The sequence below is a fragment of the Mugil cephalus genome, chromosome 9 (genome assembly GCF_022458985.1).
Source record: "Mugil cephalus isolate CIBA_MC_2020 chromosome 9, CIBA_Mcephalus_1.1, whole genome shotgun sequence".
Taxonomy (NCBI): domain Eukaryota; kingdom Metazoa; phylum Chordata; class Actinopteri; order Mugiliformes; family Mugilidae; genus Mugil; species Mugil cephalus.
In genome coordinates this window covers 25,749,335-25,776,839 of record NC_061778.1, presented here as the reverse complement: position 1 = coordinate 25,776,839, position 27,505 = coordinate 25,749,335, and the positions used below count along the sequence as shown (strand labels likewise).

General features: G+C 41.1%; 4 protein-coding genes across 9 annotated transcripts in view; 3 read left to right on the top strand and 1 right to left on the bottom strand.

Annotated features, from left to right (window-relative positions):
- LOC125013580 (SPHK1 interactor, AKAP domain containing) overlaps positions 1 to 11,212 on the top strand; it is a 116,349-nt gene extending 105,137 nt beyond the window's left edge. For 2 of the 5 annotated variants that reach the window (XM_047594370.1, XM_047594371.1), the window contains 7 exons: positions 809 to 1,076; positions 1,942 to 5,320; positions 7,084 to 7,245; positions 8,155 to 8,238; positions 8,526 to 8,575; positions 9,084 to 9,268; positions 10,053 to 11,212. In XM_047594370.1, the coding sequence (XP_047450326.1) occupies positions 809 to 1,076; positions 1,942 to 5,320; positions 7,084 to 7,245; positions 8,155 to 8,238; positions 8,526 to 8,575; positions 9,084 to 9,268; positions 10,053 to 10,214 (4,290 nt within the window). In that variant the 3' untranslated portion in view covers positions 10,215 to 11,212. Of the gene's footprint in view, positions 1 to 793; positions 1,077 to 1,941; positions 5,321 to 7,083; positions 7,246 to 8,154; positions 8,239 to 8,525; positions 8,576 to 9,083; positions 9,269 to 10,052 lie in introns of all 5 variants that reach the window. The other 3 variants (XM_047594367.1, XM_047594368.1, XM_047594372.1) reach the window with 2 other exon arrangements.
- On the bottom strand, positions 11,147 to 20,618 carry daw1 (dynein assembly factor with WDR repeat domains 1). Of its 2 annotated transcripts, XM_047594374.1 has the most exons (14): positions 20,525 to 20,618; positions 20,078 to 20,150; positions 18,863 to 19,007; positions 18,038 to 18,096; positions 17,842 to 17,964; positions 17,625 to 17,724; positions 17,268 to 17,375; positions 16,604 to 16,710; positions 16,388 to 16,490; positions 15,795 to 15,909; positions 15,520 to 15,596; positions 12,862 to 13,024; positions 12,614 to 12,688; positions 11,147 to 12,181 (listed from the first exon to the last, which is right to left on the bottom strand). In XM_047594374.1, exons 1-13 carry the CDS (start codon positions 20,562 to 20,564, stop codon positions 12,654 to 12,656), a joined length of 1,248 nt encoding a protein of 415 aa, XP_047450330.1. In that variant the 5' UTR covers positions 20,565 to 20,618; the 3' UTR covers positions 11,147 to 12,181; positions 12,614 to 12,653. The 2 variants fall into 2 exon arrangements, with proteins under 2 accessions (XP_047450330.1, XP_047450329.1); XM_047594373.1 differs by having other exon boundaries at positions 11,147 to 12,688.
- Positions 20,619 to 21,156: 538 nt separating this feature from the next.
- On the top strand, positions 21,157 to 25,316 carry slc19a3b (solute carrier family 19 member 3b). Its single transcript, XM_047594165.1, has 8 exons — positions 21,157 to 21,454; positions 21,631 to 21,810; positions 22,071 to 22,236; positions 22,398 to 22,713; positions 22,893 to 23,044; positions 23,949 to 24,141; positions 24,312 to 24,453; positions 25,011 to 25,316. Exons 1-8 carry the CDS (start codon positions 21,305 to 21,307, stop codon positions 25,161 to 25,163), a joined length of 1,452 nt encoding a protein of 483 aa, XP_047450121.1. The 5' UTR covers positions 21,157 to 21,304; the 3' UTR covers positions 25,164 to 25,316.
- Positions 25,317 to 25,397: 81 nt separating this feature from the next.
- slc19a3a (solute carrier family 19 member 3a) overlaps positions 25,398 to 27,505 on the top strand; it is a 4,028-nt gene continuing 1,920 nt past the window's right edge. The window contains exons 1-3 of the mRNA XM_047594164.1: positions 25,398 to 25,750; positions 26,179 to 26,414; positions 26,512 to 27,067. Of these exons, the coding sequence (XP_047450120.1) occupies positions 25,604 to 25,750; positions 26,179 to 26,414; positions 26,512 to 27,067 (939 nt within the window). The 5' untranslated portion in view covers positions 25,398 to 25,603. The remainder of the gene's footprint in view (positions 25,751 to 26,178; positions 26,415 to 26,511; positions 27,068 to 27,505) is intronic.

Genomic DNA, 27,505 nt, shown 5'->3' with positions numbered 1-27,505 from the left:
TCCTTGCAAGCATTTCCAGGCTTTGAATTACCTGGCCTTTCTGAGTCAGAATGCACAAACTGTTCTATTGTCAGGCAATTGTGTGTGATTATATTGGAACCCTTTGTGCTCGGAAGAATCTACATAGGGAAGTGCATTCATTTATTCTATTATTTCCACCCTTTCCCTTCAGTAAAAGAATTGCACATCACATCTTCTGTGGCATGGAGCTGTTCTTGCAAACACGCTTAAAAATTGTCTGACTTGTAATCTGTGCTATGGAGACCAAATCTAATCATTAATCTGGATGTTACAAATCATATTTTAGTCTTTCAGCACATTGTCACCAGATATTGTTGAAACTTCAACTTTATCGTGAGTCGGATATGTTTGAGCAATTCATGTAAACCTGCAGGTACAGATTAATGGACGACTTAATTAAAATCGTTATACTTTTTTTCTAATTTTAAAAGGTATGAAAAAATACAGACATACAAGTAATTAACTAAGCTCAAAAAATAATTGTGTTATGTTTCCTGCTTATAGTGCTCTTGTAATTTAAAGCTCAGCAAATACATCAGCGTATAGAACCATTGTTAGAGTCAATGCACAGCCAGAAGAGCCTGCATAGACAATCAAACTTGCATGAGCAATTTCAAGTTGATAGTATAAAGGGAATAAAACTGACCCAAAGTCTGTGTAACACTGTGAGTTAATGTATGTATTCATATTGTGTTTAAGTGTATTTAGTGTGTGTTACGTCTGTGTACATAATTATTGTAAGTGTACATATACATATATATATATATGTTAGACATGTCCCTTACAGGCCGGACCCCAGCAGAGACACACAGGTGTGTGCCTGGTTCAGTGTTCACGGAAGAGGCGCTCAACACCATCTGGCAGCATAATCTTTGAGATCAACAAATTCCTGATTGGCCTGCAGTGGGGAAAAGAGCGACAGTTCCAACAGGGCCGAGCACCCCGGCAGCGGATTGACGACGACACCAATCGCTCCATCTCATCCATAGAGGAAGACTTCCTGACCGCCTCAGAACACCTGGGAGACGACAGCGAGGATGATGGCTTCAGAAACGGTAAGCCTCATTACCTCCGCTGAGGAGGTTTTGTTTTCAGTTGCGTTTGAGTGTTAACTGACATGAGAAAACCAATTTACATAAACCTATACATCAAAATTAATGTACCAGAGAATAAAATGGGAGAAAGAGAATAGATTTACATATTTTATGAATAGTCATCGTTGCAAAGATACAGTAGCCTTTTATTTATTGGAGTGACTGTCCTGTATATGTTGATGCTAAATGTTGCCGTATCTGTCGTACGGCATTCTACCTGGACAGCTTCGAGGTCCTCTGATTCATTTACATTTGTGTGTTTAGTCAGAAGATTGCCTTTAAAGCTTTTGAGAAAAAACTTGTTTCCTAAATGACATACAACAGAGCCAACTTAAAACTGAGTCAGTCTATGTTCATATTAGGTTATTACCTATAAAATATTTTCTAGTGTGTGTGCATGGTTTTGTGTCGCCTCAGTTCACTTGATGATGAAAGTAATGGTAGCCTTACTCATGCAAGCTCAGATATAGTTTAAAAAATATATATATAGCATATTGTGTAGAATTAAATTCTGTATTTACTGCTGAGGCAGTTGTGTAGTGAGCAGTAAAATATTAAATACTGACTGAGAATGTATGACACAGCAGGGAAGCATATATTTATTGCCACTGTGCTACCCTGGTGATAAATATAAAATGTGGTGGATGGAAATAATTCTCTTGATCCAAAGGGAAATTGAATGGGACAAACGCGACTCGGTGGAGGGTAAAACAGGGTAATATTCTACTCTCAGCTTGACATTATGGAAACTGATGGAGCTGCTTTCTAATCAGTGTGGACATTTTTCATTCCCTGTCTTTCTGTGTTTTTTCCTGTCTCTTCACAGAACCAGAGTGTGGTGACCTGGGAGAGAGCTTGGTAGAGGCTGCACAGAAACACTGTGTCAGGCTTGTATATCACAAGGGACAGATGGCCCATCATCAAAACAAGGAGGATGCAGAGGTGAAAAGGGAAGGGCATCAGCGAGCCAGCCTCCAAACTAAGGAATCAGCTGGTCACTACGCCACCAATCTTGCTGAGTCAGTGTTGCAAGATGCCTTCATAAGACTTTCTCAAGACGAAACCTCCTTTGTTTCTGAGGCAGCTGTCAGTGTGTCCCTCTCTACTTGTCCTTCCAACTCCAATGGCCCTTCAAAGACCAGAGAGCCTTCCCAACAACGCACCTGTTCGTTTGAACTCCCAAAAATTGTCATTGTTCAGAGTCCAGACAATTCTGATGGGACTACAGAATGGCCAGACACCCAGGCTTCTCATGGGCCTGACCACAGTATTGCTGCCAAAGTGAGAGAAATGTCACAGAGTGAGACACATTCCTCTCATATTCCCCACCACAATGGAGGACACCCATCCAGACATATAGAGATGGCTTTGACCTGTGCTGCTAATGTTATTGGCACCATTACAACCCCACAGCTGACAGAACAGCTCGCTATTGCATCTGCTTCAGAAGAGGACACTGAGGAGGAGGTGCAGGAACCAGAGGAGCAAGGCGACTACTCCTTCTCCTCAGCTATGTGTGGCATGGCTCAAGTAGCTGGTGCTGTAGCTGCTGTGGAGCTAACAGAGGAGTCCGGAGAAGGTGTTGATTCTGATGCTGATTCCACAGAAGTCTATACACCGTCACAGGGTCTGATGTCGGCTGCCGAGGCCTCTGCAGCCTTCACCCTGCACTGCAGTGTGGCAGAGGGTACTAGTGTTGAAGCATTTCGTGCCAACATTGCTGAGGTCCTCCACCGGGAAGCAGCTGAGGTGTTGACTCAGCCACAAGGCTACAAGAGTGTAGCCCACCTGCTGGAGACCACTCATAATAAGATAGTAGATGGCATTACCTGCCCAAAAAGATGTTACATGGATGAAGGAGAAGTGGATGACTTAATAAATGAGGTGGCAGACAGTCTATTCAAGCATGCATTAGAGAAAGCTAAAAAGAAAAGAGAACTGGAGGGTACTGGAAAAGAGGCGCCAAGCCTCCAGATTTTTCTGCAGGATAGCGTAAACAATTTGCTGTTTGATATTCTTTGCGTGACACAGAAAAAAATCAGTCACATCTCTAGATGTGACCAAGAGTCTTATGAAACACATGAGGGTGATACTTGTATTAAGGAGTCCACTATGATCAAGGAGAGCAAGGATCCATTCAGTCAGTTGCAGTGCTTAGTAGCCCATAGCCAGTCCAGTAATAATGAGAACCACAGCACCACTATGCTACAGTGCACAGAGAAGTTACCCGTGGTTCAAGGGCTGAAACAGAAACATATGCTTGAGGAAAGTGATCTCACTGCATCTTCCTCCTCAGTATACAGCAAAGAACATCAGCAGCAGTCATTATGTAGACAGAATTATTCTAAACCCACAGCTTCACCAGCCAAAGACTTGTCTGACCCCCAGCAGATTGGTGCCATCAGAGAACCTTTAAGTGAAATCCCAGTTCACAGCACAGAGAGGAGGGGTCGACTAGGGACAGGCAGTGACAGCAGGCAGGCCTCTCTCACCCCCCAGTCCTCTCTCAACTCTTGCAGTTCTCTTCTCTCTTTGAGAGTAGACTCAGAGTCCAGGGCACCTATTACTTGCTATGCTGATGATTTAGCTACTACAGTGGTGTCGATGGCCACAGAACTAGCAGCCATATGCCTTGAGAACTCCACTGGAAAACAACCCTGGTTTTGTGCCCTAAAAGGGGCATCTTCAGAAGGACCAGAAGCTTACTTAATCCCTGCTTGTCGCACTGTGCTCAGGAGGAAAGAGGGTCAGAGCAGCAATTCTGCCTCGAGGAAACATCGGGCCCCACGTCTCAGTGAGATCAAGAGGAAAACAGAGGAGCAACCAGAGCTAATGGAGCGGTTGGTCAACCGGGTGGTGGATGAGTCAGTCAACCCTGATGAACCACAAGATCCATTTGCTCTCTTTGCCTCAGAAGTCACAGCCAGGATCATGAATTGCCCTGAACTTAATGTGGTGGATACCACCAAAACAGGCCAACAACGCAGCAGGCTGCAGTGTGAGAGGTGGAGCCGTGGAAAGGCATCTAGTTATGAGAGTATTCCAGAAGAAGATGCAGACCCCTCAGGCACACCCAACACCCTGGGCCCTGGCAGTCGGTTAGGGCAGAACTTGAGCCGTGGTAGCTCAATCTCTAAGCAGTCCAGCTGTGAGAGCATCACGGATGAATTCTCTCGGTTCATGGTAAACCAGATGGAGACTGAGGGCAGAGGCTTTGACCTTCTTCTAGACTACTATGCAGGAAAGAATGCCAGCAGCATTCTGGCAGCAGCTGTGCAACAAGCTGCGTCAAAGAAAAATGGTCACCTTAATGTCAGGGCTGCATCCTGCCTGTCGAAACAGTCTAGCACAGAGAGCATCACAGAGGAGTTCTACAGGTTCATGCTTCGGGATATGGATAAGGAAAACAGAGAATATGGCATTGCCAAAACTAAAGAATGGAGCAACAGCCTATTCCCCCCTTCTCCCAGAACACCCTTCTGTATAAGACAGTCTTCTGTCCCAGACCGGCGCTCCTCAGACTCACGACTGACTGTCAACTCACCCATTAAAGCCAACTCTTTTGATGGATTTGCCCGCAACATGCATGGAGAAACGCTGAACATCTTCCCCACCAACTCTGTGTCAGCCACTGGACTGTGTAAGTCAGACTCCTGTCTCTATCAAAGGGGTAAGACTGACCAGATTACTGATATGCTAATTCACGAGACCTGGTCGAGCTCCATTGAGTCCTTGATGAGAAAGAACAAGATCATTGCTGATCCAGAGGACAGCATTGAGTTGGAGGCTGCAGGAGACTCCCAGCCCCATGTGCAGCAATTTGCCAATCGTCTGGCAGCTGACATCGTCGATATTGGCAAGTCTGCACACGGGGGACAGCAAGATGTGGCTGTTGGATCACCTGGATCACACCCACAGTCGCACATGCCAGTTGGTGAAAGAAGGCGGGGGTTCAAACAATCTCATCTAAGTTGTGGTCGGAGCAAGTCAAGCCAAGAGCAAGCTGGCAATGGAGTAGGGTCAAGTGACAGCAGTGCACCCTGCATGAGGGGCCCCAGAGATGTGCCACTGATCCACATCGAGGGGGATCAAAAGGATGAAGAGACTCTTTTAAACCATGAAAGGAGAGTAGGCGGACCTCAGGAAACATCCCTTGACATGGCAGCTACAAAACGTACGGAGAGAGCTACAGCCAACAACAGCAGGTATCACTGCTCACAGTCCCGGTATGACAGTCAGACCACTCATTCAGGCAGGGAGTTTTACAGTATAGTCCAACAGTAGAATGTAAGAATAATCCTACATTTTTACAGTTCAGCGTAAGGGACAGAAATAAAAATATCACATGGCTATTTTTAGAATAAACATTACAGTTGTAAGAATGTGAATGAAGTCTATTGCGTTATAAGGCTATTTTTAGAGTTTGATCAAAGCGTGGCAGGCACACAGAAGATCTATTTACTGAGATCACCGATCTATTTTAGCAGTGTGTGAGGTTTGAAAAGCCTTTGGCTGGGCTGTGACTCACACTGACTGGGTGATGTACTGTGTGTGCAGAAAGCTTTTAGTGGCTTTGTCTTTTATCCACTGATGTGCTGTTGGAATCCAATTAATCAGTACTGACTGCACTCACACTAGAGTAATACCACAAGACAAAGATTGAGCAAGATTCACTCCAAAGACATCTAAATGCAAATTTGTATTTGTAGTATACTTCTAATACATCGATAAAAAAATATTTTCAGAAACATTTTCACACCGTTTTGGAAAGATTTTTTGAATGCTGGAGAATTCACAGTTTGACACAAAATAGAGTCATCATGCTGTGAGGATGACTTTGTGATGCTCTTAATTCTTGAAAGCAGAAAAAGTAGAAAAAAAACTGTTACAATTCAGAGATGTCAGAAGTGAGAAGGGTTTCATCTGCTAAAAAAAGAGGAATGGAATTGTACTGATCACTTCTCAGTCTATTCTGGGTGTCAGAGGTCCACATTGATACACTACTAGCAAAAGAAACAGAAACGAAAACAAGACAATCTATGTCGGCAGAACTGATCCTTAATATCTACACAGTTTATCACAAACCATTCGGTAATAAGATTTGCATGTATGGCGGTTCAGTGCCATCAAAAAGTCTCTGTGCAAGACATAAACATGACTGATACAACATGAGATGGTCAGATATATTTTTAAACAGATGAAAATATTTAACTTGCTGTGCAAACTCCTCAAGAGGTTATGTTAGTATATATTCCATGGTAAATATTTTTTAAATATAGAGTCAGGAATCAAACGAAGCCACTGAAAGTGTATATTTCTAATATGTGCAAAAGATGTACAGTTATGTGTTGTAAATACACAGTCTAGGAACTGAAAATGAAAATATGAAATCTGTGACAAAAAAATAGAACGCTAAAATAACTCATGTTCAAATGTGAATGACTAGAGAGCTGAAAGTCACAAGGGAGTTGCGAGTCATGCTCCCTTTCACTCAACAATACATGTAATCCAGAAAGTAGTAGAGTGCATCTGTTTATCCCCTGGGTAAAAGTGGATCACTTGATCAGTAAAACCTGATTTCCCTTTAGAACTGTTGAAGATGGCAGCTCTCAATCATCTGATTATGACTTAATTTAATCAGTTTTCCAAAAACAAACATTGAAAATCTAACAGTGCCTGTGGGAAATGCAGTTTGCTGATGTGCTGAAGAGCAGCTACCTTCTTTATCGTCTAGCAAACTCCAAAAGACTGTCATTTGTGAAACATTATTGTAAGTCTTTATGGTTAGAGCACAAATTGATCTGATGCTGCCTTTTAAATTGCTTTTTAGATTTAACAAAACTTGTTTACAGCAACAGTGAAAAGATGAACCTCGGAACAATGGCCAAAGCTAACTACACATTGCAGCAGACATTGTGCACAACCAGTTGATGGCCACTCCCACCATCTTGCGGTTTGCTCTCCCCAGCAGTGAGAGGGACAGGCCAACTGTGGCGGTGGCTGCAGTAGTGAAGAGGGACAAGCGTTCTATGAGTGCTAGCAGTGAAGAGAGCATGGGGAGCTGGTCTCATATAACCCCCGAAGATGACCCCCACGAGGAGACCAGTAGTTTTATCCAGCTGAGCGAGGGGTCAGTAACCGTTGCTCCTTGACACTGCTCCAAACGCTGCTACTCCCACCCTCACCCCACTCCCATTGGCCCATTGCTACTGACACTTGTGTTCTCCTGTGCCAATGCCAGTTTACTCCCTGCTGCTGCTGCCGCAATATCCACACGTGCTATAGCAGTGTATGGCCGAGAGGTCGCCCCACAAAGCCATACAGGGCCAGACCCGGCCTGCACCCCATACTACCTGCAGTAGTATGCTGCAGTGGTACAGGGCTGTGATATCGCATAACAAGAGACATTTACTACACCATGCTGTGCTTCATCAAAATCTCATTTGTTTAACCAACTAATAATGTAGAGTCATTGCTTTGTGTTCTACGTGAAACAAGCTAACAGTAGAAAACATCCAAAGATATACGCATGGGTAAGAGGCCAAATAATAGTACTAACACCGAGTAAGTATCTACATATAAATATATTTATTTCTAAATGTTTAGTTTTAGGAGAAAAGGGAAGTTGGAAGGTTGTTTGTGTTGCAATGATACTGCAAGACTAGTTGCCGGCCCCTGCATAACACCTGCTGACTCCAACCTCTCCATCTACCCGCTTATTTAAACTCCACCTCATCCCTGTCCCATGCTGTGACACATGGGCATGGCTGCCCATCCACCCTACCCGCATAAAATACCTCCATCCCCATATTCAGGTGGGCTTGCTGCCAGACAGAAATCACCAGCTTGAGCCCCCCCAGTTCTGCTGCAGCTGCTGTTTAAACGTTACTCACAAGCTAACGAACAAAATGACTTGCATCACTGCGCTTGGTTATTGTTCTCTTCACAAGTCAGCGATCCTCTTGGATGTCGAGAGGCAACATACAAATGATAAAGTGCTCTTTTTTTCTTTAATTATTTTGTTTTGTTGTTGTTACAGGAATGGTACCAGCAGCACATCGAGCCTCGGATTGGCAGACCTGGACACTTTTTCTGATGTTCCCAATCAGAGCACAGTATTCAGGTACATGTCACTGTCACCCACTGGTGCTGAAATATTTCTCATTACTATGTCACTCTAATGCCTATAATGACATGTTTTTAATACGGCAGAGAGGTTTCAGATAGTGGTTTCATGCCTGCTGTCATTCAAGCATAGATAATAATGTCCTTTTTAATAGACTTAAAAAAGTCTCTCCAGGCTGTGGCATTTGTTCTGTCCTATGTATCTCAGCTATAATATCAGTACAGTGTTGGTCTTCTGCCGCACAGACAAAACCTATAATGTGCAGTTTTCTCATTTGCTCACAGTGAGGAGACAGAGAAAGGCCACCTGGCAGGAACCAAGGAGAATGTCTTTGGTGAGTGTAGCCTTGGTTTCTTACATCATCTCAGTTTTATCTGCTTGTTAATTATTCACCTCTCCTCGTTTTAACATCTCACTACTCACCAGGAGTCTTTGAGTAATTTGAGGTACGGTATGTGCCTGGTCTCTGTGATTAATCCCTTGAATGGATGTGCCTGAATACAAGCAATTCTCTTTTATGAATGCGGGATCAATAATTAAAATGGGTCCATAGCTCAAAAAGCATCTCAGCACAGAGTTCATCTTTGTTTAATGACTTACGCTGCAACAAATCTTATTCCAAAGAGAAACTGAGGCCAGGATTTTTTTTATTTTATGACACTGAACATGCCGTGTGATTGCATGCAAAGACGTTTTGCACGGTGGCTTCTGGTGTCCTGGCAAGTATAGAACAGAACCAATTGTTCATGCAGTTCCACGAGGGCAGAGACAGAAACATCAGAAACAACAAGTAGTAGAAATTACTTCCAATGTAGTATGTCCTGTTACCTTTGATCTTTCAGAGAGCACTTCAGCGAGAACGGCAGGTGGCAGTAGCAACCTCAGGGAGCTGTTGGTGGTAAACTGCGACCTCGAGCCAGAGTGTGTGGACTCAGAGCTGAGAGTGGCGCTGCAGTGGATCGCTGCCTCCGAGCTGGGCCTTCCTGCTCTCTACTTCAGGAGGTCCAAAGAGAAGAGGGTTGCAAAAGTAGGCACAGTTGTTATCGAGTCAAATAAACACATAAAGCCTGTTGTCTCTGCTCTGGCTACATTTACATGGACAATATGTTTTCAGTTTGACTGAAACTATTTTGATTAGAAACTCTAACTGAACTGTTTACATGAATGAGAAGATGTGATGTGTTCCCACATACCCAAAAACCAGTAATAAACAAATAACAAATCAAATTCACAGTTTTCTTTGAAATTGTCCTAGAAAACTTTTTCCAATTGCCTATTGACAACCCTGAATGAATTCAGCTGAAGACCGAGGTGGATGAATGTTTTAAATGGTGCTGCCCACATTGATTCCTGCTTCATTTATTTCTTTTTAAACACAGACTTAAACAACTTGTTCTACTGCTGTTTCGTTACCACCATTCATCCTGTAAACTCACCATCAATTGGACAAAAAGAATATATAGAAAATGATCAGATGAAGGGCTTACATTACTAGGTGATAAATTATCTGTTGTGCAACGTATCAAAGGTTAACCCAACTGAAAATTCCCTCAGATAAGTTCCCTAGAAGTTATGTGAAGATTTTTCTGATTATTATTGGACTATTATTATGATTATTGGCAGAATACTGGTGTCCACGTAAATGCAGCAACTGATTCATGTTACTTGCGTCTCATTTTCTTACCTTATTGTTGATATTGCTTGATATTACTCCAGTACAGACAATTCGCAGACTTTTACAAAACATAACCATGGAATACATTTGTAAATGATTATATATTTATTGTGGGATTTGTTGTGTGTTCTCTCAGTTCCTGAGGGTGGTACACCTGATGTCTCAGAAGGCCTGGAGGATTGCAGATCTGTTCAGCGCTGTTGTTCAGTTCTGTAAGCTACATGAAAAAGAAAAAGAGGAAGAGGCGGGCCGGTCTCTCCAGTCCAGCCTGTTTGACTGGCTGTTGGAGAACATTTAGGAAGGACTGTCCCCGTTGTACTGCAAACAAAAACACACATGCTCACTCATTCTCTCACATTTGTATCATGCTCCTAAATGTTCCCCTAGTCCTGCCTCATCACACCAAGTGTCACCTACAGCAAGCTGAAGGCACAGCGCATTCAGCATACTTGAGAAATACATACCTCTCAGTCTTGTGTTTTATGTGTTTTACACAGCTATGAATGGACCAATCTCCCTTTAACAAGAGCGTGTTTTTGTTTTCAGATTTACCTCTCTGGTGAGATGCACACAAACAGAGCAAACTCTAATGGGTTGGACATTCTTGATGGGAATGAACTAGCCCTCAAGCAGGTTTTAACTGACTGATCCAGATTATATATAAATATATATATTTACAGATTCTCACAAAATTATGTTTATTTATGTATGATGAAGAAACACACGAGGTAAAGTACATATAAAAGATAGGAAAATCAGGTTGAATTCTGTTCCACAACCCTGACATTCTCTGACATTTTGTATCAAAACTACTTCATAAAAGAGGCTGTTCAGATGTAAGCCCAGAAAAACATTGTTCACATTCTTCTGATAGCCACTTAGAAGTGCACATTTGCCTAATGTAAGCGAAGCATCCATGACTTCATTGTGTGTATTGATCAACATACCACTTCTGTTGTGAAATTAAGTTCTAAGTATGTTATTTTGTTCATGTTACTTGAGAACTGATTATTTTGGATAGCTGTACTGTACATACTGTAGATCTGGAACTGCTGCACCTTGGAGTAGTGGACTGCTCTCTTTAGCTTTTACTGTGTCCGAATGACAGAGTAAAGTTTGTAATGTTGAATTTGTATGTGGATTTGGTCTGTTCATTTCTCTACTTGGTGGTAATCTAGTGTTACATAAGCTTCGGGGAGGGGGAGAAAAAAAAAGCACACGATTCAGCTGTAAACTCTGTCACAGTAGAACTGAATGTATTTATCTTTTGACATCAATAAATTTCTGTGATGTGAAGTACAAGCAGTCTGGATCATTTCTAACATTCAGCAGGGGGGCAGTAAAAACTGTTCAGAAGCACATTCATTCACATTAGTGTGACACGGCATTGTCTGAATTCCTAAAAGCAGGTCACAGGAGCAGTGAGTGCGTAAAACAGCCATGATTTATGGATAACATCTGAATAACAGCTAGAAAGCCCCCGTATAAATCTTTATCATTGTATTATGTACTCTGAAAATACTGCTTAGGTACACATCCCAGAAACATGCAAGGTGTTAAGAATGAAGATATAAGGGAAATAGAACAGAGGCAGATATTTACAGGTATGCTCATGCATGAATACGGTTAAATATAAAGACTTTGTACTGCATGGATCACCATTTAAAGTAAGAGAAATTCAGTAGTTTAACAAGTTATGTAATTAACTTCTCTTGACAAGAGTAAGATGATACAATCTAGTATTATTTGTGTTGGCTGTTATTTCTGATTTCTGTGCACATATAAATGACAAGAGTTACATGCGCAAAAAATAAAAAATAAATAAAAAAAACTGACATGACGTTTTGCAGGTTGCAACTTTGAGGTTGCAGCCAAGACTATGGTACTAGGGTATACTGGGTGTCTATATTTCATAAGATGATGTAAAATTAAAAATTACAGTAATGGTGTAGATCAGATTAAAATGAGATACAACATGCTAAATTACTTGCGTGTGTATTCTACTAGCAATATTCTATCTAACCTCCTGTTCTCAGCTCCATATATGATGTAAAATGTATCCTCCTTTTCAAAACAAAAAAACATAATACAGTCTATCTTCTACAATGTCAAACTATTCCTTTAAGGGCCGGACATACCAGACCAACAACAAACGTTGAAAACATTGACTTGATTACATTGCAAAGACTACAGCTAATAGCAAACTTGCCCATTCTGCCCCTTTGTGAGAGAAAATATTTCTCCAGACCAGCAGGTGGCAGTAGCCTGTATTTGTGGGGAAATAAAAACAAATTAAGGAAGGCTAGCTAGGTAAGCTACGAAAAGCTACAAATTTCATTGTGAAAATATATGTGTATTTGAATGTTCAGTTGAGATGACGATGAAAAATTAGAGAACCTTCTATGTACGGCCCGTTAATACCAAACTGTATTGACAAACAATATCAATGCAAAATTGAAGGTCACAGATACTCACTAAGGGGGTTTAAAGTGTCGTCTTGCTGTGCCATTGTCTCTAGAACCTACTTAAACAATTTAACTACTTGTGATGATATCAACAATTTTTCCACATTGTGATAACTTCCATTACCACCTTAACCTTACACACAGAGCTTGAAAGGCAGACTTTTTGTCAAGAATTACATTTTCTCTTGTCATTCATAATTAAACAGGTACAGAGTAAATGATACAAACTGACTGTTGTGTCCATGTATATGCCAGGCTCAGCCTCTGAGGGGTCAGTACCAGATTCGGCATGTGTTATCCTTGCTGCCTGCAGGGGAACACAAACAGGTGGTTGCACAGAAGGACACAGCTGCCTGCTTTTCATCTAAAATGTGCAATTAAGCATTTGTGACAGCTGGCGAGGAAGAGTTTATTCACTGCTCCAGGCCACATTTTAACAGTCCATGGTTGTCAGATGTGGTGTGTGTGGGCAGTGTATACCTGTAATGATGGTGTCACCCTCGTAGTTGAAAACACAGGAGAAAATCTCGTCAGTGTGCCCCTCCAGGATTTGCAGGCACACTCCAGACTGAACATCCCACAGACGAGCTGTCTTGTCTGAGCCGGCTGTCAAGACCCTGCTGCCCTGAGGGCTGAAGCAGATCTATGAAGAGAGGCAGAGTTAGTAAAGCTGGCGTTATTCAGAGGTGGGTGTACGCTACATGAGCTACAGAGTGCTAAGTAAGAGATCATGCCAGAAGTAGTGGAAACCACAAAAGGACCAAAAATCTATGAGTTAGGAACGCTCATCGTGTCAGCAGCATTGACCCCTGAGGTCATTGCACTTAAAATACTTAAAACTTAGGATAAAGATACTAGTGGCACGACTCAGTGAAGACAATTAAATATGAAAATCATGGCAGAAGTGGATTGTGTTACAGTCCGGGTTTATGTTTCCCTGAATGGTTTTATATTCTAACTGTGAAGTAAAGAGAGGAATGATTAAATGAAATTGGCTCTAGATAGCTATGAAAGTAAAGTATGTTTTTATTAAAACTTGCCAGCAGGAAATGGAAACTGAATGGAGACAAAGCTGACAGAGATGGAAGATCGGAGAAAGAAGATGAGAGTGGAAGTTGTGACAGCTGCCAAAATGGAAAAAAAGATGGATTAAAATGAAGACAGAAGAGAAAAAAGCATCAGAAAAGAGAACAGGAAGACGTATAAGATAAGATAATACTTTATTGATCCCCATTGGGGAAATTCAAATAAAGTATAAATAAACATACATTTTCATATCATGTACTAATTTAAAAATAATTTTTCTAAAAAGTGGGCTCACAAATAACACTGCAAAAGTCGTGAGCGTTCATAATAAAGAGTGTGCAGCTGATGGATGTAACCTGAGGGACCATCTTTTAATCCTCACGTCTTGAGTCACTGCAAATGCTGAACATCTCAGCAGAGTCATTTTTCTAATTAAAGTTCCCAATTAAACCTAGGTCTTTGTAAAACTACCCCACAGATACCATTACGCCTGCCTGCCTTGTATTCTGCACATGAAAATCAGGTAATGAAAAGGGGTGGTAGAAGAGGTATTTCTAATTCTTCACATCACTTCATTGTCGTCTTCTTCATATGATCACTATAGGTTGAATTCTTAATCTGGTGCTTTTGACAACTTGTTTGTAAAGGTGGAAAACTCCAGACCACATTTGATAGATCCACATATCTAACGGGTTTGATCTTCAGTTTAACTTGAAGGTAGCAATTTTAAGGGCCAAAAATAATTTTACACTTGTAAGTCCCATTTACACATCCCCATGAAGGCTCAAGCTAATGCCATTTCAATCCACATTTGAAAACAAAAGGCCTTGTAATATCCTGGCATGTGCTGCTATTCACTGAAATTCACAATAAGTCAGTTGCTCATAAGTCAGTTTATAATTTCCTGGGTGAAGAAAAGAGTAGCAAGGTGAATTAACTTGAAAAGGGATTGAGGCATGGTGAAAATAAAAACAGTGAATGAGATGCTGAAATAGAAGTCAGTGGAGAAAAAAAAAAGGTTGAGGAGCATGGAGGGGAGGGGGAGAAGTGTCCTGTTAGGGAGAGATTAGTGTCATAATCCTCTGGAATCATCCACCATCCAGCCTATTTATTACTGGCTGTCGGATGTGTTTCAGTAAACACGTAGAAAGAAACACTCAGAGCCAGGACCCGTGGAAAACAAACTCAAGCAGAGCATTACACCTGACAAAGAGTAAATAGGTAAAATCCCTCCCATTAAACAGCAAGGTCAGAGCAGGGTCAAACACACACACATTCAACTGATAGCAGGCCACGCTACACAAGGTTAACAGTCTTTTGGAGGATGTTGGATTTCATGGCACGGTGTACTCTGGGTTTAAAGACTAATAACACAAGGTCAGAGCATGCTTACTGATACGCTGGGATGCCACAAAACAGCCTCAAGCATGGACTTCTGTCCTTCCACTTCAGTATCACACTATCCCGTGTTAGCAAGGTAATCTGAGGAAATGTTTTATTCAAACAGATGACAAGGGGAGCCAAAGCTAGAGACTAATGTGACACGAAAATCACAAGCTCATTCACACCTGCTAGAAGCCTGATGTATCCATAAATATGTGGTGCTGCCTAGTTATTTACTTGTTAGCTTTAAGGGAGGCTATCATATCTGTATAATGAGTGGGTCCTCCTCCAAACAGCCCGACATGTTGCAGTGCCATGCATCTACATGGTTCAACATGACTCTAGTCAAGAACCGCTAAAATTAACTCTAGAAAAGACTTTTCACATTATTTTGGTTTCTTATTGTGACTACTGCAGCTTCTGCCATACGCATGGAAAGCTAGTGGCAAGGGAATGGTCTTGAATTAGTTGCGATCTTCTCGCCACTAGATGCCCATAAATGCTACACACTAGTTCTCTATATGAGCTTTAGAAGTAGTGTCACTAGCTCTGTTTGTTTGTCGTCATTGTGATTCAGGTCTGTGAAAGAATTAAATTGATTGTAAATGAACTCATTGTTGTACATTTGAAAAAAAAAATGAGGGGGAAGGCTAGTGAAACAACACTTTTAGATTCTTGTGGAGACAATAAATTACCTGTGGAATAGATGTGTTGGGTTCATGGACTTACCTTGGAGATCTCACCATCATGGCCTTCTAGTGTCAAGAGGCACTTATGCGTGGTTGCACTAAACACTCGTGCTGTACCTGAAAGACACAGGTATGGTTCTTTGTCTTGTATGCGCTGTACTTTTTCAAACTTTTAATTTCGTCATATTATTGTCACAATAATATACATAGCTGATAGAGTGAATGTAGAAAGTATAAACTCTTGCATGAGAAACGGAAGTTGCTAGTATAACTTTAATAATGCCATGTAACACACAGCCATGGTGTTACTCTCACCATCTGCAGAAGCAGTAGCAATGAGCTGACCACTTAAATCAAAACACACATCCAACACCTCTTCTTTGTGTCCAGCCAGGGTGGCCACACACTTCCCACTGGCTGCCTCCCACAACTGCAAACACATAACAATGCATTGAGGCAGGAATCATAAAAGCAAAGCATGGGGACACACATACACGTAAACACACCCAACTCAGTCTGATAAAATACTTTTGCATATTGCTGTTGTCTCTCTGTAGCAGCTTTATTTTAGCCATCTCCTCTAGGGGGGTGCAGTGAGGTGGCTAATTCTCACCCGAGAGCATGACTCATCCTGGTATAATTAAGGAATTAGGATTTAATTTTTTCTCCTTGATATGATGGAGACCTTAGAGACAGGAGGTGAGTAGAGATGGAAAGAGGGAAATTGAGGAGAGCGAATATGAATGACAAGAGCCATCCATCTCAAATACCTATGTCTCGCAATAGTTTAAAATGCTAAGCGGATGGCTATTACTATGTTATAATTGTGGCATAGATTTTGGCAAAAGCTAAATCAATAAACTTCATAGGACAAAGACTGTTGAAATCGTTGGGTGATAATATCTCACCTTGCAGGTTTTGTCCATGGAACCAGACACTATAAGCGAGCAGTCCCAGTTAAACTGAACGTTGCTTATTTCACCTATATGACCAATCAGAGTGTGGATACGCCTAAGAAAATATAAGCAGTTATTCAGTTAACCTTTTGCTTGCAGAAGTATGTCAGTACAAATGATGACACATGCATAAAGCAAATGTATATATATATATTGACAGTGTCTGACCTTCCTGAAGCTACATCCCATATGGCAACTGTGTGGTCGAAGGAGCCAGTGACAAGCTGATTACCCACTGTGTTAAAGCAAAGAGACAGGACCTCTGCAGTGTGACCCTGGATGAGATAAAAAAAAGAGAGAACTCACTGTTTCATTTCTCTCTCATAATCTCTATTTTCTCTCATTCTTTCTCCCATGCATAACAGTACATAATAAAATGGGCACAGTTATTTACCAAAGCAAAAAAATGAACACTCAAGATTCTGCACTTAATTGAGTACTGAGAGCATGACTGATTCTTCATGGTGCAAAACGCGAAAAGAACAGAGCGTCGCTTCTCTCTGACACAGAGCCAACCAACCAGCCAGTCACACCACAGACCCACGTGCAGCCTACACATCAAAGAGGACTCACTACTCCCTGAAGAGTGTGTTATCAGTGCCTTATTAAAGAGTTACATTCAACATCAGATCGTTTGTGGTTATGTGAGGTGGTAAAAATACTTGCCATCGAGGGCAATTAGCAGCATTCAGCTTAGCACTAATCGCTTATATAAGTGAATTCAACATTAATTAAAGCATAATTAATGAAGGTAAGTGAGTCACAATACAAGAGAAAAAGATGAAACAGAAGCAATAGGGTGTCGTGAGTGAGTAAAGAAAAGAGTTCTTACAGTAAGAGTGGCCACCTCCTCCCCACTCTCCACATCCCACAGCTTGGCAGTGGCGTCCATGCTGCCTGTGGCCACCAGTGTACTTTGGGGGTTGAATGACAGGCACACCTACACAATACAACAAAATCATTTACAATAACTTATATTGTATTATTCCACAACCTCAAACAGTATCTGCAAGCAATGTTTTTATTAGCTACCCAACATATATAAAATAGAAAACCAATGCAGAGCCATCCAACTGTATAGCTTAAATGCTCAAATGACATCTGACCCTACAAGCACAATAAGCAGAGTGATAATGGGCATAAACTCACAGTAACTGAATTAGTGTTTCTGTTAGATTGTAATACATACTATTTCTGCCATGTGTCCCCGGAAAGTATGAAAACATTTTCCGGTCTCTGCGCACCACAGTTTACAGGTCTTATCAAAAGAACCTGTGGCAATCTTGTCTCTAGGAAGAAATAAACCAAGGAAAGGGTACATTTTAAGATTAAACACTCTTTTGAATGGCAAACAGAGCTAAAGAGTTCTCATATGGTGTTAAAGTTTTGCCGAAACACTTCATTACCCATAGGGGTTGTTAAATGATATTGCATACACCACATTTCTGTGGCCCTCCAGTGAGTGCAGCTCCGTGCCAGAGGCTGTGTCCCAAACTCTGCATGTTCTGTCATAACTCCCAGTTATAAACCTGCAGAATAGAGTAAAGATGTATAAGTCTTTGCTAAACTCCAGTGCCACACTGGTCTATGTTTCAAACTCACCTTGACCCAGATTTGTCAAAGGCAACATTTGTTAGTGGCAGTATGTGTGACTTAAGCTCCTGCAAAAAAAAAAAAAAGAGAGAGAGAGAGATGATTAAAAATGTAACTTCCAAGGTGCTACTGTTATTGACTTCATTCATCTTTAAAAATGCCTGTGTAATCTAATGACAAGACGTCTTCCTGCAGGCCTACCAATACTGGTATGATGTTCTTCCCTCCCTTAGAACAGAAGGAAATCTGCTCATTTTATGACATACTGCAGACAAAATAAACCAACGATCAATGTATTCTTTTACATACTGACACACATGTGAAGACCCCTTTTTTTGCTATTACCATGTTATTAGACTTTTGGCACATTTGCTAAAACTTCTAAAATCTAAGCACTGCTGCTCTCTAGTGACTTTTTGGAACACTGACTAATTTCCAAACACAACAACATTTCCACAAATGTAAATAACGCTCACTAATCACAACGGTATCTTCCTATACTGCTGCACATCTTTGATATTGCCAACTATTTCACATCTCAAATCATTTTTAACTGCTTGTGCTGCATACAGCAAAACTCTAAAGTAAAAGATAAGCTAATATCCCCCCACATTTTCTACACAACACAGTATACAGTACTGCGTGTCTCAAGTTTTTACTGACATAGGGCTTTTGACACTTATTTCATTAAAACATATATTTCACAGTCAGCCAAGGGACCTTAAATAGCAAGAAACTAATGGAAAATAAACGTATGGATACTGGAATTTTATTGCATTTAAATTGCATGTCACAGCTACAGTGTTTATAACTGTGTGGAGTTCTGAGTCTGACCTTGCAGAAACAGAACCTGTGGTGGTCCTGCTGGCTTTGTTTCTGCTGTAGTCGAAGGATCAGTAGTTTGACCTGTTCAGCCCGGGACTCTGTGATCAGGGGCTCCGACTGCCTGATTTCTGCCACTAGTTCATCTGGGTTTGCTCTGCCAGGAGTGAAAAGAGTCCCAGTTTAAACTTCAGATGGCATGGTAATATTAAATAAAAGATTGTGACTTAATAAATATATAAAAATATGATTCTTTAAGCAAATATCAAAGACAGAAATACTTTAAATACAAAAAGAAGATGCTTTGTTTGATATAAAATACCATTTAACAAGTATTAAATCCACTCAGCTGTTTACTATCTTTTTATCATATCCACTTTCCAGTTTATTAGGCCTATAATCTAACCTAAATAACCTTACATACACTCGTCCAACGAATGCTAAGTCTCAACAGTTTATTTATTCCTGTGTATAAACTGCACAGGCTGTTGCCATTTGTCCCTAAATCCAATATTCATAATATTATGGCAATTTAAAGATAGACTGAAAATGCCTGCTTTTAAAAAACAAAACAAAACAAAACAAAACAAAACAAAACAAAACAAAGCAAAACAAAAAACACCAGGATCTCATGAAATTTTGTGGGAAACACTAGTTTAGTCCTGCGTCTCAGTACTGTGTTCTGTGTCCACTTCTCTTTCTAAAAACAGTAAACAAATTAGGGACAGCAATACTGTCATTGAAAAACACTGTGGGCCAGAATAAACCCAGGACCAGGCCGGTTGTGGCCTGCGGGCCGTATGTTTGAAATCTATGATCTAGGCTAAATAACTGAAAGACTTTAGTGTTCAATCCAACCCAGTCTAACAGCATCAAAAACTACATCCTCCAAAATGCTCATCCAGTTGAATTATTACCTTTCTGGCACTGTTTCAATATAAATCGAACATTAGAACAGTGAACTGGCAAATGTGTATAGACATCTGATCTAAAGCACATTTATCTCCGTGCAGCAGAGTTAAATAATGTCTATCTACTTAGCAATAGGTCTTCCTATTTTTTAGCATCTTAAGGTGGAGTGCTGAGATCACAGAACTACTTGGGGACTAGTTAAGAACAGCATATTTACAAGGGGTGACAGGCAACCACACTGTTATAGAAGATTATTCTGAAATGACACAATAGACAGTATGTCAAAGTAATGTTATCATGTTACAACTCACGCACTCTGGAGTCAAATCCAGAAGGTCGATGGATTTGGTCCTCAAATATCCTCCTTTCTCGTATTCCAGGATTATACCTGAAGAGAAGAGAAGAGAAGAGAAGAGAAGAGAAGAGAAGAGAAGAGAAGAGAAGAGAAGAGAAGAGAAGAGAAGAGAATGCTTTATTTACTCCACAGCAGGCAAAACAATCTCCTGTTCAGCTACCTGAGGCTGAAACTAAACAGCCCAAATTCTAACAGTTTACCTTGACTTCATCTCTCACCATTTACCTCAAAGCAGCGAGTTTTGAAATAGACTGACTTTAATTCAGCGACTCAACATTTGAGCGTCACTAAGTCAGCTAACGCTAGACAGCAGTATAAAAAGTTGAAAACATGCATGTAAAGCAGTGCCACGCTGTGCCTAAGAGAATAAACTTCATATTTAAGAAAAAAATGATTATTTGTATTACCTGGTGGATAATATCTGATGAGAAACCGCTTGAGTTTCATGTTGTTACTGAGGTCTCGTCACATCGCTCACTAATCAACAAACCGTTACCGGGCCAACGACTCGAGCGCATGCGCAGTACGAAGGAACGGGGGTGTGGGTTGTTCAAAAAAAACACGCGTATAGAAATCACTGTCCGCGTGCTTTAATATCCTGGATGCATTATTCAAGTCACCTTATACGATGCCTACAGTGACTTTTTAGTAGCAATTTATTGATGCCTAAATAATTGAAGAATATTAAAGGAATGAACAGTAGTTTCATGTGAATTTATCTTTGGGATTTTAACAGCTGAGATGACTGATGACCTACAACATTCAACGATTCCCAAATGCAGCTATATCATTCTTTTAATATCATGCTTTTCTTTTACTTTATTATAAATTTATAATGTATGTTCTACCTAGGGAAGCCACTTACATATTCCCAGACTCATCTTCCTGTCTCTGCCTCATTTTCTTTCTATTCATTTTGTCTCCTGTCTTGCCTGATGTTGTCTCACATAAGTGAGACAACGTCATAAGTTCCTTAACAGGTCAAAGTCTATTCCCGATAGAGCACGTGCTGATCATAAAAGATTATATGTATATTTTCTAGCTACTGGTGAGTACAGATACGCTCAAGGCTTCAGGAGACAATCCAGTTAGTCAGATTTTAAAATAAGGCAAAGGTGCTCAGGAAGTTCCCCTGCAACTACCCTGCAAATAAAAAAGAAATAAGGAAATTCGACTGAGCGGAAAATATGGGCTGCTGCGCTAAGATGAAGTCATCTGGATGGGTTTATCCCACCACAATCCTGTCACTGTATGGGTTTTTAGCTAATTGTAGAGTAGCAGAGCCTTTCCTAACACCGTACCTAATTGGACCACACAAGAACATCTCAGAAGAAGTGGTAAGGATTGCAGATTGTGTGCTTGGAGCGTTAATGTACCACCATCAAGTATCTTTTATTAGGAACATATCTGTAACCAGCTGTTTGCATTCTGACTGACAACGCGTAATGCCTGCTGTGAACAAGTGAGATAAATGTGATAAATCCTGTTCTATAACACTTGCTGTTTACCACAGGTGACCAACTACCTGTTTCCTATCTGGACATACTCCTATCTGGCCTTCCTTTTTCCAGTTTTCCTCCTGACTGATTTCCTGAGGTACAAGCCCCTCATTATGGTACAGGGGCTTTTTCTTGTCACAAACTATATCCTGCTCTGCTTTGCCCCTGGTCTTCCTGCTATGACATTCCTTCAGGTCAGCTGAAACATTTTTATTATTATTGTTATTTTTTATCAAACATAATAACACTAAATACAATAAATGTGTATTTGGAAATGGATTTGGTTTTGTGTTCCCGAAATACTATTAAAAACCAAAACAAAAAAATGTCTTGTACATTTAGGTATTCATTACTTAACAATACCAGCTTAACATGTAATACTTAATTGATTGTCGACATAAAAGGCGTCATCCTGATATACAGTGTTTTTAAAATTGTTCCCTCTGATCAACAGGTCAACTATGCTGTAGTGACCTCCACAGATGTGGCCTACTTCTCCTACATTTACAGTGTGATTCCAGCTGAGAATTACCAAAGAGCCACTGGTTACCTGCGTAGTGCCATGCTGGCTGGATACACATTTGGTGCCAGCCTTGGCCAGATGCTCATCTCTCTGGCAGGTAAAGCTTAGCATCCTATAATAAATATAAAATAGAACAATAAAAAAAACTTAGATAAATGTTGAATCTCTAGAGTCTCCCCAAAATAATATGAAGAACACTCTGGTAAAGAAAAATTTCAAGAGTGCAAGTACTGATGACGCGTCGACTATAATCAACAGGAGTGGACTACTTCTACATCAATGCTCTCACTCTGGGGATTGTGAGTGCGGCTTTTCTCGTCTCATTCTGGTTGCCCATGCCCAAAAGAAACTTGTTCTTCAAAGGGAAAAAGGCTGCAGCTCTGGGCTCGCAGTCCCAGCAGGAGGGTCCTCTGGGAGACAGCAGGCCTGAGGATCCGGCGATGGAAAAGGACACAGCAGACTCAGCGAAAGAGATGATGGAGCATAATGGCAGCACTTCCTGGTGCAGCAGGGATAATGTGGCCACTGCAGGACATCTACTTTGGCAGAGTTTTAAGGAGTCCTACTCTTCCAGGCATTTTCTTTTCTGATCATTTTCAAATTGATACACACGTTTCAGTATAAACAACATATGCAACATTGAATTATTAGTCATTGTTGCACTATTCTATAATGTATTCATAGTTAAATGTGGAAACAGCCATATAATTACAGTCATAATCATAATCCTTTGCATTAATTATCACCATGCAGACATTTAATCTACTGGTCCCTGTGGTGGGCTCTGGCCACAGCTGGATACGTGCAGATCTTTAACTATACTCAACTTATGTGGGATCACATAGAACCGTCTGCCACATCATCCGTCTACAACGGGGGAGTAGAGGCTGTGTGCTCTCTTGTAGGTAAGCTTGGAAAGGATGTGAATCAAGATTTATTGATTTTTCTTAATGTATATACAATATATTAAAAATTCCAATGAGAAGACATTTAAGACATTTCTGTAACTAGCATAAGGGAAATAACCAACTTGTAGTTAGTTCTGGATCCAGAGCTTTTGACAACATGAAAATTACAACTAATTTAACAAAATCTACAATAGCCTGCTGAATGGAAGAAATTTGTTTCTAAAAGCTGGTTCTGTTTTAAAGAAAATGTTTCCCTCTGGATTGGTACGACTGTAAAAACATAAACAAATGAAGTTGCATCATTAAAAGAAAGAAAAAATCTGAGAAAAGGGACATAAGCAGAGGAGAACCGGAGTCAGGGCAGAAAAGAGGACTGCAGCAATGCTGCAGTATTAAATGAAGATAACATTTAACAGTGTCAACGCTGCAGATGTCTGATGGCACAAGCCCAGTAAAAACTTGCAATTAAATCAAAACATCAGCTGTTCTTGGTTATATGGGATAAGTGTTTAAATGGAAAATGTGTATTGATTTTGAAAGGGAATAGAAGCACCAAGGTGTGCTTGGCTTCGGCTCAACGTGGCTCAGTGTGAGAGAAGTAGGAGAAGAGTAATTGCCTCAATTAAGGAGATAGAGCTAAAAGGTAATGGATTCTCTGATTATTGCTGATAGCTGAGTCTGAGAGCTGGCTGAACGTGGTTCATCATAATAGACGGGTGCTGTGGAGGCCAGTAAAGTTATATGCGAGTATGATTTTGGTTAGAGACCCTTTTGCCCAACATTTAAAGGGCATAGGTGTTGGTGTTAGGATTAAGAAATGAATCAGAAAACCCAGTAAGAGCGATTTAAACACAGCAGAGTTGCGCACTGAAATGCTTAATTTTCCTCCTCTGTGGGTCAGGTGCGGCAGCAGCCTTCTCTGTGGGCTACATCAAGGTGACCTGGGCTGTGTGGGGAGAGCTGGCCTTGGGGCTGTTCTCAGCTGTGGGGGCAGGCGCCGTGTTTCTGATGGCACTCACCAGCAACATCTGGGCGAGCTATGCTGGTTATATGATATTCAAGTCCTGCTACATGCTCCTCATCACCATCACAACGTAAGTTCACGAGAGAGAAGTCCCACATTTTCAAGCTGCTCGTCGTGTCTGGCCAACACTTACGAATCTCAAACATGGTCACTTTACTTAGTTCTGAAGAAAAAAGCAGAGGAAATATGATGCATTTTCATCTGTGGCAGTGTAAGCATATAAGCATTCTGTCCCTCTAGATTTCAGATTGCAACTAACCTCTCCATGGAGTGTTATGCTTTGACTTTTGGGATCAACACTTTTGTAGCCCTCTTACTGCAGACCGTCATCACAGTCATCGTCGTTGATGAGGCTGCGCTGGGACTGGACGTTCGGACACAGGTATTTTGTTGCACGTCTACACACTCACTCATCAGTTTGTTAGGTGCACAAGTGAAAACAAATGCGTTTCAATACAACCGTCCTCAAGGTCATGGTAGTCAGCATTAGTTCCAAATAAATGAGAGAGCTGTTGATTTATCTGTTTTCATTGTAGAGGCTGTGGTTTGTAGAATTATTGTAATTATTGTAGCAAAAAAGTGTTTCTATTATTTTGACTACTCAATTATAATCAGTGTGCTGTTTTATTCTAACCAGTTCAACAGCACCACATGCTACGTGCTCCAAAATGACCATATCAGTGGTTCGACATTAATTGAACATAAGAGCAGTCATTAATCTTTTATTGCATTTATTTTCTTATGTTTTTAAAGTCAGGAGTAGAATTTATTGGCACCTCTCATTCATCAACAATAATCTCCAATTGGAATCACAGAAAATTGTGAGGACGGAGCGACACCTGCTGGCTACCACCTAGTGTTGCTTTTTGATGCAGTTGAATTGTTGATGGGAATGAAACATTTTAGGATGTCAGGGATGACAGAGGTGTTTCTTTGCAGTTCATCATCTATGGCAGCTACTACGGTGTCATCTCCCTGCTCTTTCTGATTCGAGGGACCTACAGCGCTTGTGTAAATCGACACGGTCGAGAGCACATTGAAGCCAAAGAACAAGAGTCTAGTGTGGAGGAGATCACTGCTGAACGCTTCTGAGCTGTGTCAACGTCACTTTGTTCCTGTGGGATAATAAAATGATCATACATAAACAGTATTACTGGCTTTTAGTTACTGAATGACCCCTTAATATTTAACTTGGTAACTCCACAATCTAAAGAGGAAGTCAAAATGCACAATAAACTCCTATTATTACTGATGAGTGCTAGTAATAAAATCCAGAGAATTGTCTTCTTGCATGTTCACATTTGTACACATTTATCTCAGCTTTAGCTTGACAATCGCGCAGTATTATTAGTTTTTAAAGAAACACAATGCAAAAACTACTTATCTTTACTTCTCGAGCAACTCGCCAAAAACAACATTGTCAACAAGACTCTGCTGCTCTTTGACCGGGTTGTTGATTGACAAGCTCTTGGGCGGCGAATCAACCTGCACACCAAGGAACACAAACACACTTGTGAAACAAGTAGAAGAACATGGAGGCAGTGAAGAGGTGGAGGTCAGACTGGAGATATCCAACCACTCTGCTGTGCATCTATGGATTCTTCAGCACAGTTAAGCCGCTGGAGCCTTTCCTCTTCCCGTACCTGACAGGGCCGGACAAGAATCTGACAACTGAACAGGTATAGAAGCAAAGGCAAAACATTTAATGGCTTAAGAAAACCATTCATCAGAAAAAGATACTTCAGTCAGTCAAAAGAGCACTCACTGTTGAGAATGTATTTCATGTATTTGGCCAGACTGTGATGCTAAAACCCACAAATCCAATGTAGACGGCATAACTTTCTGCATTAGTTTAAATTGCATACATGTTAAGTCATTACAAAACAATCAAGATAAACAAAGTGAACTTTATGATGATTCAATCTTTAGTTTATGGTTTTGAAGCAATAAAGTTCCTGCCTTATGGCTGCGAAAGGTCTCGGTCATCCCGGTATATATAAAAAATGTACAAGTCCAACTGCCTTTCTTTAAGGTTTTCTGGATATTCCTGGTTTATAAACAACGCCCTTTTCACATCATAACTTCTCTTATGGTGATTCCCTGTCAGGTTAACAATCAAATCTTCCCTGTGTGGACATACTCCTACCTGTCCGTGCTGGTGCCTGTGTTCCTGATGACCGACTGGCTGCGCTACAAGCCTGTAGTGGTGTTCCAGTGTGTTGCCCTCTTCATCACCACAGCCCTGCTGCTGTGGACTCAGAGCGTGCCAGCTATGCAGGCCACGCAATTCTTCTATGGGGTGGTGACGGCCAGCGATGTGGCCTATTTCTCCTACATCTACAGGTCACGTGCTGTAGCCTGAAGCTCTGTCAAATGCCGCGTGTTTACATTTCGAATTGGTGGAACATTTGTGACATTCTGAACATACTGTTTATTACAGTGTTGTGGATCTGAAGCGATACCGGAAGGTCACCTCCTACTGCCGCAGCATCCAGCTCCTTGGATACACAACGGGCTCTGTGCTGGGTCAGCTGCTCATCAGCTTCAACCTCATGTCCTACAACAACATCATAGTTTTCACTCTGGTTCTCACTGCCATCGCCCTCCTCACCTCCTGCTTCCTGCCAATGCCGCAGCAGAGTATCTTCTTTCACAAAAGACACCGTGGAATGAAAGAAGGAATGGAAGGTACGAAGGGGCTCGAAGATGAGGCCGTGGATGCCACCAGACAATCAAGATCAAACATCTCCCTGGAAGAAGTAAGAGATGAAAGGGAGGAGAAAGGAGAAACTGAGATCGCAGCAGAGAAAGACTTGGATGAAAGAGAGTCTGTGGCTGTGGATGAGGAGTCTGTAGAGTCAGAGAAGTGCAGTCAGGTCCTCCTGCAGCTTTGGAAGGACTTCCGCCATTGCTACTCCTCCAGACAGTTGCTATACTGGTCATTGTGGTGGGCGATGGCCACGTGTGGCTACAACCAGACTGTAAACTACGTGCAGGTGGGTTTAATTTCCACAAAAACCTGAAACTATAATGCAAACTTGTTAAAAAGTAGTATTCAATCATGGTAATGGGATCGCCTGTATTGAGCCGGTATACCATAGGGAAACTGCCCTCTGAAGGAAATCTAATTATATCCACTATTCCACTTACCACTAAACAGACACTACTAGCGCTACTCTACACCAACAGCTATTTATTGAATGCATCGCTGATCTCAGACAAGTTAACAAGGCCACTATACTGCTACATGTTGCAACTAATTGGTTTTTGTGCAAATTCATCAAGTGCAGATTTTCTTCTGAAGGCAAAGATGAGTGTAAACAACACACGTATCCTGTACAACAAAACTGAGAACACCCTGTGTAATATCACTTGACATCTGTCTCAAAAATAACTCAAAATAACAATACATCTCAAAACATACAGATTAGAAA